At 39.1% G+C, this 13,329-nt stretch overlaps 1 protein-coding gene and 1 long non-coding RNA gene across 2 annotated transcripts; both read left to right on the top strand.

Moving 5' to 3' along the window:
- Positions 1-5,545: 5,545 nt before the first annotated feature.
- On the top strand, positions 5,546-8,335 carry LOC119892251 (B-cell receptor CD22-like; the record flags this gene model as incomplete). The annotated part of the gene is given in 5 exon segments (XM_038704465.1): positions 5,546-5,771; positions 6,122-6,391; positions 6,943-7,149; positions 7,152-7,202; positions 8,124-8,335. Coding segments are annotated over 5 exon segments (966 nt in total), but the record flags the coding sequence as incomplete, so codon positions are not given.
- Positions 8,336-10,048: 1,713 nt separating this feature from the next.
- Positions 10,049-11,718, top strand: LOC119899210. The gene is made up of 3 exons (XR_005443749.1): positions 10,049-10,168; positions 10,280-10,501; positions 11,175-11,718. It is a non-coding gene; the product is annotated as an uncharacterized LOC119899210 (long non-coding RNA).
- The last annotated feature ends 1,611 nt before the right edge of the window (positions 11,719-13,329 follow it).

Raw genomic sequence — 13,329 nt, 5'->3', positions numbered from 1 at the left:
TTTGTCGTCTCCCTTCTCTCTGTGTCAGGTACTGAATATCTAAACTTACATTCATTGCATTAAAAGGAAGAATCTGTGAAACTGTGGCTCTTGTAAAAGTAGGCTGAAGGTCACATGTGGAAATAAGTGGATCAGAATTGTGTGAAAGGCAAACTAGAAACATTGGTTTTATTTACAATTGTGGAAACTCCCCAGATTAATACATTTTTATATAATTGTTGTTTATGTAAATTTTAATGGATATTAGGACTCTCGTTTTTAACTTCTTTTGCTCTTTCCTTTGCATAAATTATCTGTTTGCTAAGCACTTTTACATGCTATAAACTGATAATATTGTGGGTTTCATTGGTGACTTTTTTCCTGTCACTCTTTAAAAACATATAGCCTATTGTTCCATCATTACTAAAGCTGCAGTTGCTTCAGTCTTTTCTGTCCTGGTTGCAATCATCTGTAAGAATTCACTATTCAAATGAAAAACCCACTCATGTAAAATATGTCTGTGCAGTTTCTACCTGAACAGCCAGAGGAGCAGGATAACCTTCAGTATGCCAGCACTCACTTCACCAACAACCAGGCAGATCCTCTCTACTCCAACATCAGACCAGCTCGCTCCCTCAGACACACGGAGCAACAAGATTTCATGGAGTACGCTGTTGTCACATTTAAGAGTAATACTGCCCCGAGGTGAGCAGCTCTTCTCACATTATCCTCACTACAATTGTTGTAGTCAAGACAACCCAAACCGAGACCAAGACCAGAGTTTATTGAGACTGAGACAAGAAGAAGACTTTTAAGGGCTGAGACCAAGTCGAGACCAAGACCAGTTCCCCACATTACATGACACACAATGAAATGTGGAACGAGATCATAGGTACTTCTCAGGTTGATCTGAAAGATCCACATTCCCAGTAAAACACCCACATACAAACACTAAGAGCTGAAATCAACAAAAGCATCTTTATTCAACACTCCTTTTCCATGTTTACCATCGCAGGAAGGGGGAACATATATTTAAGTAGGATTATTGGTTGCATTTGAAGCAATACGTTTTTTTGTAGTACTCGAGACCAAGACCGGTCTCGAGTACTACAACACTACTCACTGCAAGATTCAGATGACATAACAAATGAAATAAATGTGTTGATTTGTCATTTCCCCTGTTTTTTATATTTTAAACTCTAAAACACTGTTGGGATGTGATGGTAATTATATTATTTCAAATAATATCTGCATTGTACAGCACAGTCAACAAAACCTAACGACTAAAACAGATATTGCATTTATGATAATTCTGTTTTTTTTTTAGTTCTTTCTTTTAGTTAATATTTTTCTTGGGATATGCCTCTCCAAGATTTACAATGAATTATATGCCCTAGAGAAACTTACTTTGAATTTTAGAATATGTAAAGTATTTGACTGCATTCACCTGTAAATATCATTTGTCTGACTTTTTGTAACATTTAGTCTTTTCATGTAACTTTTTTTTTTGAAAAATAGGTCTTATACTATCAATAAGACTGCACATGTTACTTTTTTCCACACTGATGCAGCACAACAATTTGAACCCATGGTGTGCATCCAAGCGATGCATCAAACTGTTTCCTTCTGTTCCTGTTTAGTTAGCATCACTGACAGACCCTAAACTATGACCACATTTACGATAAGATTTCCTTAGATGGTCTTTGTTGTTTGTTGGATGTTCTGAAGTGCCTCAAAACTAGTTTGTTACACTCTCTTAAATAGATAGACAGAAAGTTCATAGTTTGCAAAAACAACAAAGCAAGTTACTTTTTAGTGTGAACTTAAGTCTACTTGTATATTTGGTTCATTATTCATGTAAATGATGTAAAGAGGAAGGAAGTTGGGAGGATTTTACAGAGTAACGTTGTCTTATCAAGATAACTTCCTTTCATGTTAGGTAGAAGTGTTTTTGATGCGAATGATTTATTCTGTGGACATTATTTAGCTGCAGACATCTTTTAATGTCTCTGAAGTCACACAGTGAGACGCGAGGAGCAGATATGAGGTTAACAGCAGCAGCGAGAGGATTTGTCGTCCTTCTCCTGACTGTACCAGGTGCTGTATATCTACATTTATGTATTTACATTTAGTCAGAGCAACCTGAAGTGAGTATAAGAAAGAACATTCAATTAAAATATTCATTCTAAGATCTCCATATTCCTATATTTGACCTGTTTTATGCAGTGTGATAATTTAAAACACCTTAAAACTCTGACTACAACACCAACATTAGCTTTTGGACTCTACTTGGATGTTAAATGTGTTAAATGTCTGTGTGTGTGTTGTGTACGGATAAGGCAAATCAATTTTTAGATGCATTGTGATATACCCATAATTATGAAATACCCATAATTGTGATATTACTCAAAATTATTAAATATGTGATAAAGGAAAATACACTAAAATACTAATTTATGATGCAATTTATAAAGATTTACTCAGGTGGTCCCATGTTTACCATTTAAATGTTGACTGTTTACTGGGAGTCTCACTTAAAACACTATTTCTATGTATTTATTCACCTTTGTATTAATTACCTTATTTATTTATTGCCCTTTATAATCTTTAACTTAATTGTTTTTCAAATGTATTTTTTAATTTCAATATTTTTGTTAATATGTTTATTCCTTTGCATTTTCTACCCTCTTTATTATGGTATTTATTTTGTCTCCTCTTTACATTTCACTATGCATTTCTGCCTCATTACACAAATTAAATAATTTTGATTTGATAATCTGTCATAGTTTTCTGTAGTCCATGGCCAGTTTCAGAAAGCAGGATTACTGAGAAGTATGTTAAGCCTTAGATGAGGGAAACTCTGGGTTATCAGTTTAAGAGACCGAGATCAGAAAAAAAAAACGAGATCAGTAACTCCAGCAATTTATGCTGTAAAGCTAAGCTGCTCGGGAGAAGGTTTTCTTCAACAAATGCTGAGTTTCTCTGACTCTTCTCCTCCTGCGGAGCCTGAAGCAGCGGTCTGACGCAGCGTTTCATTTCCTCATTCATACTGTCGATACCAAAGCACAAACTGAACACATTCATTTGCAGAAGTTTTTGCAAACATCAAAGTCCCAGTTGGATATAGGTTCCATACCCAAACATGATCTTCAACATGACCACTTTTATGATCAATCTGTCATCAATGTAAGGACTGAGACAGCGACATTGTGGATTCATCCTCAGCACAGATAAAATCTATACGGGCTACTCTGTCCTTCTGTGTATCACTGTGACTCTGTGGACATTAAGGCAGCAACAGTTACACTGAAACATTTAGTGGCCTACACTACTGCAGTAATCACTGTTTCAATCAAACTAATCTATATGCCTGTAGCCTAACTGATCAATGAACAATCATTTGTCATGTTTAGGGCTGTCCCTAAAGCTAAACTGATGCTTATTTTTGACCTCTCTCTCTCCCCCTCTCTCTCCCTCCCTCCCTCCTGCCATTCACCGGTCTTGTGCAGAGTTTTACGTGCATGCCGTGCTGCCGACAACTGCATGCGCGTCGCGGTTCCTCGCGGGTCTAAAAACGATATAATATTCTTTGTGTGGTTCATCAACGGTGACAAATTATCCAAAAGTCCCGCGACAACTCGGCACAACACCGGTGAAGCTGGGGCTCCATCTTTTCAGCAAGTGTTCCTCTTCTGCCACCACAAACATACAAGCTACGCCTACACATGACGACCCAGGGTTACAATTTTGGATTTATCTACGCACTTAAAACATTTATTGAAAGTGTTTTTCTTTACACATGTTTAGTTAAAGCATCAAACATTGAAATGTATATTGTAATTGGCTGTATATTAACTTATTGTCAGAAAACTGGTGGTTCTATGTAAAATTAAACGTTGACTCTAAAATGTAGACAAAATTGCATGTTTCGCTGCGAAGCTTCGAATCAGGCTCCACCCATAGAAGCATTGTATCTAAATGTGAAATGAGCATAATTTTTTTACATAAAATAGGCTGGACGTCTAAAATATTACAGTCAGTTTGAACAGAGACACATTTTCAAATGCAAATGACCAAAATTATTATTACTGGGTCGGACTAATCATAGGTCCATGACTAAACTGTGTCTTATCTATATTTTCATCTTCAGTTATTGCCAGTGGTATTTTGTCCCTGTCAGGTTACAGGTGAATAAATATAATTAAAATCCAATGCAACATTACAGAAATTTACGTCTGGTAAATGATGAATGAGCAGACTACACTGAATAAAATGTATTATTGTTAACTAAGTGACTCCTTTCATCCTGTGATTTAAGAGAAACATCATGGTCCACGTTTTGAGCATCACTGGGTTAAAATAGAGGCTTGTTTACCTGTTGCCATGGTGAATCGTCCTATCAGATCTCCATTGATGATGCTTTTTTTAAATTCCCCTGGATCAGCTATCAGCTATACCTGATGTTATGTGGAAGGCCTTCAGTCAGCAGCCATACCACAAAGTGAATTTATTTTTTAAATTAGACGGATTTGATGACTTGATCTTTAAAACCTGATAGCTAGTCAACAATAGTTATGTCTGTGCCATCATCCCCTCCATGAGACTTCAGAGTTAGGGTGTATGATCTCCAACAAATATTTAATACAAGGTTTTAGTAAGCAAAAAGTTTAAAAAGTAAATAAATGCTCCTCCGATTCCCCCCTAATGTCCTTTTCTATGTCTTAAATGAATGGACCGAAGCTGTTGCACCAACATTGATAAATATTCCTATTGTATCAATAAAAACTGAAACACCTGATAAAATACGTTATTCTTTTTCAGTTCTAGTTACAGAGATACGTTTTTGTGACACTGCTTATCCAGGATAGCTGTTCCCAAAAACACGCTGGTACCTTGATCCTCTTTGTCTTACAGGATATTACATAGAACCTACACAAGTTGTCCAGTCTTGTGCCATGGAGAGCCGACAGTCTACAGGTTTTCTCCCCTCTGCCTCTAAAAGTCTTTAAAATGACATGAAAACCTGTAAATAAGTTTGTTCTCTGATGTTTTGAATCTGATTTTGGTTTCTGATGTCATCTGTTTTTCAGTGGTACAGAGTCAGAATGGCTGGGGAGTGACTTACACTCCAACTCAGATCTGTGCCTTAAAAGGATCAACAGTGGACATAAACTGTACCTACACATATCCATCCAGCTTAAATAATCATGATACCAAAGTTCAGGAAACATTCTGGTTTACGAAAGAGGGTAATAATGTTCAAGTGGATCTGAAAACGGACCCAGAGTATTCAGGTCGTGTGGAGTATATTTGTCAGAACGAACGCTGCACTCTGAGAATCACAGACCTGAGAGAGAGCGACTCAGCTGAGTACAAGTTCAGGTTCATAACAAACCAACCAGGTGGAAGATTTACTGGTTCACCTGGAGTCACTCTGTCTGTCACAGGTAACATTTTCATCTGAATATTTATCAATTTAGTTTCAAGTGTTCAACATCTTGTGAAGGTTACTTGCATCTGTGTGCTTGTATGTGTTGACAGTTAAAAATGAAGATTTCTGTTATTCATGTATTCAGATCTGCAGGTGCAGGTGAGCAGATCAAAGTATTCTCCCTGGGCAGAGCTGAAGTGTCACAGCAGCTGTCGTCTACCTGGCCATCCTTCCTACATCTGGTACAAGAACGGACAGAAAATTCAGGAAGAAACATCTACATATTCAGGCCCCTTTGATCCTGCAGGCAGCTTTTCCTGTGCTGTAGGAGGATATGAGAAGTCCCGCTCTCCTTCAGTGTGTGAGTTTACATCCAGTCTTCCACTGACATGACACCATCTGGTGGAGTAACTAATGCTGTATCATGAATATATGTGTCTTTAATGGGTGACAGTAATTGTGTGTGTGTTTGTGCAGTTTAGTTCACTCAAGCTTTTTGTTTTAATTTTTAAGCACAAGTTCCACAACAATTTGAATGAGGGATACTTTCCCCCCAAAATAATTATTAGCATATAAAAGAGAAAAAGGAAATCAGCTTTTACTATAAAGGTGTGTAATTGGTGCAGGAAACACCAGAAGAAACACAAAGTCTTTGGACAGCGGCAATAATGAAATCATTTTAAAGTTAATGTATGTTAATATCTCCTGCAGATGCTCCAAAGTTTCCCTCCGTGTCAGCGAGTCCCTCTGGTGATTTAGTGGAGGGCAGTTCAGTAAATCTGACTTGTAGCTGTGATGCTAAGCCAGCAGCTAACTATATCTGGTACAAGAGGACTAAAAATCCAGACCATGAAGATCTCAGTAAAGAACCACAGCTTGTCTTCAGCTCCATCCAGACCTCTGACTCTGGAGAGTATTACTGTGCAGCTGAGAACCAGCTGGGGTGGAGGACATCTGAATACATCTTTATTAATGTGAAATGTGAGTGAAACACCAGGTTTAATGCTATTGAGAGATTAAATACACTCTAAAAATATCATCACAGTATAACATCATGTCAAGTGAACTTCTGGGATATCAATCTGTCCAGTTAGGAAGCATATTAAGTAATTGTGAATCACCTGTTTTTGGAGCGGCAACAGCAAGACAACCCCCCCAAAAATGAATGGTTTTGCACGTGGTGGCCGCAGACAGTTGTTCTCTCCTTACCCTTCCTGACTGATTGTTCTTTAGTTTTGCATTTTGTTAACGTCCTCGTCACCACTGGTTGAATGATGCAATACCTGCAGCCCATTCAAGTTGCACAGGTAGTCCAGCTCCTCCAGGGTGGCACATCCATATGTGCCATAGGAAGTGCAAAACTAAATCTCTGGAGTATCCCTTTAACTCGACAACGAAAAGATTTTACCTGCCTGCTTCAAGTTTTCTGCTGTAATTCATTGAGCAGCTTCAGTACATTTAGACCACGATCAACTTTCCACATCCTGCCAAATATGCATCAACTTATGATAATCTATATTCATGTAATACAGATGCTCCAAAGCTTCCCTCTGTGTCAGTGAGTCCCTCTGCTGAGATAGTGGAGGGCAGTTCAGTGACTCTGACCTGCAGCAGTGATGCTAACCCAGCAGCTAAATACACCTGGTACAAGGAGAACCAAACACTGATTCAAAAACACAAAGGAAGTTATTATTTCACCTCCATCAGCTCTAAGGACAGAGGGATCTACTACTGCAAGTCTGAAACCAGTACGGGCAGATTAACTCTTCATCTCTATCGTTAAATGTCCAGTGCAAGTTGAGCTTTATTTTTCGTGATACTGATGAAGATTAAGTTCAGGCTAGGCCAGCTAAAGACCCAAAAGACGTCTTCACCACTTTAAGAATCTCACCAAAATAGTCAGTAACTTGTAGTCCAAAAACTTCACTGGAGTCAGTTGAAAATCAGTGCATAAAGAGTTTTTATTCTTTAACAAAACTAAAAAACAGTAACATCTTGGCATGCAGCAAGACGAAGCGAGTGCGCAGTTCGTGAACACTTTCTTTTAAAATCCTCAGTCTCCTCTCTCTTAGGTGTTATTTCTACGTGATCTCCTCCTCTTTGTTCACTGACCACACCCTTTCTGGCACGTTCTGATGGAGAATTTCTTATAATCTGCTGGCGTCTAGTGGCGTCTTTTGTGAATTCATTTAACTACTCTTTATTAATTATTTTATATTTTGAATGTTAAAATTAACAATGTTTGGCTATAAAACTTTGCAGTAATACTATTTGACTCTTAACAGAATCACAGGGGTTTTCCAGAGTAGCTCTTGGAAGTGTTGTTTCTGGACTGTCGTTCTTAGCACTAAATGCTCATTATCTCCCTTTCCCTGGTAACGTTGCTTGCATACTTGCACCCTTGAGCACAGTTATTTACCTCTACTCCCTACACCGCCTGGGTCCTTATCTCTCAGGAATGTAAGCAATCACAACCTAGTCATTTTGAATTGTTGCTGACTCATCATAATTGTTGTCTTTCGTTAAAGCAAAATCATTGTACAGAGTGAATGATTCAACCTTTGGCACACTTCGAAACTTAAAAAAAATGGTAATATAATACTTTAAGGTAAAGGAAAAGTAACAAAAATACAAAATACAAAAGTAAGTCCGAATTATGCATGCTAAGATGAATGGAATATGTCTCCATACACAATGTTTAATTTGTCTCCAGATGCTCCAAAGCTTCCCTCTGTGTCAGTGAGTCCCTCTGCTGAGATAGTGGAGGGCAGTTCAGTGACTCTGACCTGCAGCAGTGATGCTAACCCAGCAGCTAATTATACCTGGTACAAGGAGAATGAAGACTCACCAAAAGCATCAGGACAGAACTTCACCATCACTGACTTCAGAGCTGAACACAGTGGGAATTATTACTGTGAAGCCCAGAACAGAACGTCATAACTCCACCTTACATCTGATTGTAAATGCTCCGTACTTGTATAGCACCTTTCTAGTCTTTTCGACCACTCAAAGCGCTTTTACATTCACACACTGAGCCTAAGTGCTCAAACGGAAACTAACATTCACATTCACACTCACTCACACACTGGCGGAATTCAGGGTTCAGTATCTTGCCCAAGTACACTTTGACACGCAACCAGGGGGAGCCAGGGATTGAACCGCCGACCTTCCGAGTAACGGCCAACCCGCTCTTCCTCCTGAGCCACAGCCGCCCATTGTTGTGGCAGGTACGTTTTTCACTTCACTTACACATCAGACATCTTAATGAAAAGTGGGGAGATTAAGGCGTGCAATTAAATGATGCCCCATGTGAGTTAAACCATCCATGTGACACTTCTAGATTCCTGGATCTCTGCAATAAACTTGATGAGAACAATGTTATCAAAAGCAGTCCAAGGTTAAAATCAAGGGCAACTGGACTTAGTTGAGAAGGTAGGGAAACTCAGCTGTTTAACCTCTGTGGGGTCGTTTGCCAAGATGATCGATACTGCTGGTTCTTAGTGCTCCTGGCATTTGTAACGACATTATGGTGGCATCCTCACCTGAGGCCAAAAGTGAACGTTTGTTAAGTTTCCTGGGAAGGGATGAAAGGACAGCATTGTAAGTGGGGGACAAGTGGTGTCGCAGACCCCCTCCACTGTTAAACGACGGCTTCTCAACCCGGGTGTAAATGAATATCTTCACACCTCTTTCAAACCGACCATCCTCTCTGTCTAAAATTTGCACTTTTATCCTTCAGATGTAGGTAAACTGCTGGGATCTGACCTGAGGATTTGGCCCTTCAGTGTTGAGCCATGTGTTTGTGTGGTGGTTGTTTAGTTTCCTCAATATACAGATCTGTGCATTGCTCACTGCATTGGACCACATACACTAGATTGCTTTTCTCGTGTTTGGGTGTGCGGTCTTTAGGGTGAACCAGAATCTGTCTTAGCGTGTTCTTGGGTTAAGAAACACAGGGATGTGGTGTTCGCTGAAAATCCTCCTGAGTTTCTCTGATATTCCAGACATGTATGGAATCACAATGTTGCTGCGTTAGATCTTCTTTTCCGTATCCCCTGTAGTGTTGGTGTTCTTCCTCGATCTTGTGGCTGTTTTCCCCTGTTTTAGTTCTTATAGGAGCCGAGACACATTGTACAAAAGGGCTGGGTGAAGTGGAATACAGTTCAGAGTAACTGAGCTTTGCACTGCCTTATTTAAAACTCCCAGCTGTTTGCACCTCACCTGAAACATTTGCACTAAAATACCAAACAAACAGGCAAAGTGAATTTCAAGTCAGAAAAATACTGCAGCTTTGTTCGCACTAGTTGTTGTTCTGTTCACAAAAATGAGGAAAGCTAAAGTCATTGATTCAAGCTGTCAAAATGAGGCAGATTTTCATTTAGAGGAGAGATTTGAGATGATGCCAGGGTGTCCAGATTTAGCCATGCACATGTGACTGAGAGAAGGTCATAGGACAGACCAGGGAGACAGTAAAGGGGTTAAGTCTTCCTGCTGGCCAGGGAGAGCTTGGGGATACAGGAGGACATTGTGTAATGTAATGTGTCTTTTAAGATGGCAAAAGATCTTTCAAAAGAACATACATGTGCAAAGAAAAATATTTTTGTTATATCACGCTATGTGGCCAAACATCTGAACACACTCAAATGAGTCATTTTGTCTTATTCCAGTGTTCCCAGGAGTATGGAAATCAGCAGTCTTTGGAACAACATCTGCTGTTTTCCTGGCTATCATATGGCTCTCTGTCCTCCTACTGATAGGGTGAGTAGATTTGTTTTACTGATGCATTTTACATTGAATACCAGAGTCTTGTTAGCAGCCAGGTTGGCAGATGAACTATTATTTCCTTGGTTTTTAATTCATTCTAACCAGGAAAAAGAGATCCTCCAAGCAATCATCTGAGCCTGGAGATAGACCAGACGGCAGGGAACAGGATGACCTTCATTATGCCAGTTTCCACTTCTCCAATAACCAGACAGATGCTGTCTACTCCAACATCATACCAGCTGTCCCCCGAAGACACAAGGAAGAGGAGGAGGAGGAAGTTGTTGAGTACGCTGCTGTCCAATTTAACAGTGCCAGTACTGCCCCAAGGTGAGCAGCTCCTCTCACAGGAACATTATCCTCACTAAAACCTCAACATGGCATGCAGTTAATGGAGCTGATGATCAAGTATTTCATTTTAACACTTTCATTCCTGTTGCATTTGCTTGTTTTCTTTACATTTTCATTATCACTGTTTGTATTTGTGAAGGAATTTAAGGGTACTATGACCCAGGTTTCCGCAGGTCATGATAGGGTCAATTGCTGAGCTAAAGGAAGCCAAAGGTGACAGCCAGGGCCTCTCCAAAACTGTAGGCCAGACTCTGTCTCTCCTCTCTGCCTGCTTGTCGGCTGACTGATGCAGCTGAGTTGATAAGGATGCACTGTTATACATCTGTTAGGTAACCCAAGGTCAAGATTATCTTTATGTTGTTCATTACAGACTGACTGGCTATGTAGAAAAGGACACTTATTTGGACACTTAGTGAATCTGTGTAGGTCTAGGAAGGATAAATATCAGACAGGAAGTACCCTTCAGATTTGTGTTGGCATTTCATGTGTTCACATGTTGTGTGCCGGCACTGCATCTCCTCGGCCGAGTCTCATTAAACCATGCTGTGTAAGCCTTCATCAGTCTCTTGAAACGTCTTCATCACACCTGAACCTGGCTCACAATATTTTCACACAGTTTGAGTTAATACTATATCTTTATCTTTTTTCTCAGGACCAGAAGTCAGGAAACTGTGGAGGATCCAGCTGCATTGTACAGTACAGTCAACAAAAGTGCTGAACACAACCGGAACGTCTAATCTGTGCTTTCTGTCATTTTTAAATGTGCTAGGCTCTAGGGATGGCAAAGTTAGTCTGTGGTTGGTTAGTTAGTTTTGCAGTCAGTTGGTCTGCCACTTGCAGAGTCCAGACTGAAATAGTTCAACAACTAGTTTTTACTGACATTTATGGTTCCCAGAGGATGCATCCTACTGACTTTGGTGATCCCGACTTTAACCCTGCACCAGAACCAGGGTGTCATTTTAGTTTTTTGTGACATGTCTTGACAACTATTGGATGTGTTATTTGCTTCTTTGGTTTATGACCAAATACTCGAAAAACTAATGACATTCTCAGCATCCTCAGCTGTACTGTCTGTTTAGTGCCAATTAACAAATGTTAGAAACTAACACAACTAACATGGTGAATATGATAAACATTATACCTGCTAAACAAAACTAGAACCCACTTGTAAAACCATGTCTCCATAATGCTAGTGAAAAAAAAAACTCTGCAGGATACATTTTAACCTTATTAAAGATTAATTTAGACCTAGCAAACATTTTCCTAATTCTTCTACAGTATAGCTTCAGACATACTTTATCTCTGTAGTACTGTATCAGATATCTAATAGGAGGTAAGCCTGTAATTACTATTTTTTATTTAATTGTAGTATAAAAGTTGCTATTTAAAAGCTCATTGGGAGACAGAGAAAGAGGAGAGAGGAACATGATTTAGGTAATCTAGTTGTAATTTCCTTCTGTTGTCACTAGATTGTAGTCAAGAGCCATATTTTAGATCCCATAATGTGCACGTCTCTCTTATCTGTGTAAACAGTTTATTTTCACCACATTGTTACTGTCCTCTTTTTTTTTTTTTTACCAGTTCCATTATTACAGTTTTTAATTTCGGTGATTATTTCCGGTTATTTCCGCTCCATTATATTACATCTCATTACAGTTGTCTGTCTTGCTTCCTTTTTAATTCCTTGTTATTGTGGTCCATCTCCTTTGTTCTGTAATGTTTTGTTTTGCCTAAAATAAAAACATGAAATGCTCACAAGTCATATCTACACTGAGGCCACAAAATGGGAGTACATATTGCTTCATTTTAAGAGGTTACAAGCAAAACAGGCAGGCGCACAATGGACTGGACACTAACATGCTGGAGTTTCAGTCCAGCAGGAGAAGCTTAACAAAGTGACAACATCTGTGTGCAGCGGACAATTTCAGTCTGTCACAGTCAATAGAAGAACTGCATGTGAACTAAACCAACAGCCACAGTCCTCTGATGTAGTAAATACAAAAAGTTAAATTTGTGTTGCAAATTGTAACATCTACACGAGGACGTCATAACTCCGTCAGGACAGAACTTCACCATCACTGACATCAGACCTGAACACAAATATTACTGTGAAGCCCAGAACAAAAGAGGACGTCTAACTTCACTTTACATTTGACTGTTGTGGCAGGTACGTTTTTCACTTCACTTACACATGTACACATCAGACATCTTAATCCACCATATGATGAAAAGTGGGGAGATTAAGGTTAAAAATGCAACTTGCTGAGTAGAAACCAGTAAGGCATTTTGTCATAACACTATTTCAGCAAATAATTTACTTGTAAACGTGATTAAATACATTTTGGATAGAATCTAATTATATGCAGGTTTAATGAAAGAGGTACATTGAGCTTCATTTTGTCGTCTCTCCCATCAGTTAGACTCTGATCCTGCGTATGAGAACGTCTCAGACTTGAAGGGCGTCACTGCAGCACAGACAGAAGACACAGAGCAGCAGGAAGACATGGTGTGAAGTCCAGTCAGGTTAGAGCCTCCTGCATCCAATAAAACAGGCCGACTTCAGATTTACAATTAAATTTTAAAACAATAATCTGTCTATCACAACATCCAGCTCTTCATGATGTGCAACAGACAGCTGGGCAGGACAGGTTAAAAAAAAAAATCACAAACCTCAACAAAATCAACATGTTAAGAATATTTTTTATTTCTTTTTTGCATGAAAGAATATACCGTTAAGAATAACAGTGTAAAAGTAAAACCACTAACACCTACCTGATTATCCATATCATCAGTGAGTTATGTGTATT

The sequence above is a fragment of the Micropterus salmoides genome, unplaced genomic scaffold (assembly GCF_014851395.1).
Source record: "Micropterus salmoides isolate LMB-PRFRI ecotype aquatic unplaced genomic scaffold, ASM1485139v1 Ms_hic_scaffold_1, whole genome shotgun sequence".
NCBI classification, from domain to species: domain Eukaryota; kingdom Metazoa; phylum Chordata; class Actinopteri; order Centrarchiformes; family Centrarchidae; genus Micropterus; species Micropterus salmoides.
This window is presented reverse-complemented; position numbering and strand designations above follow the sequence as displayed.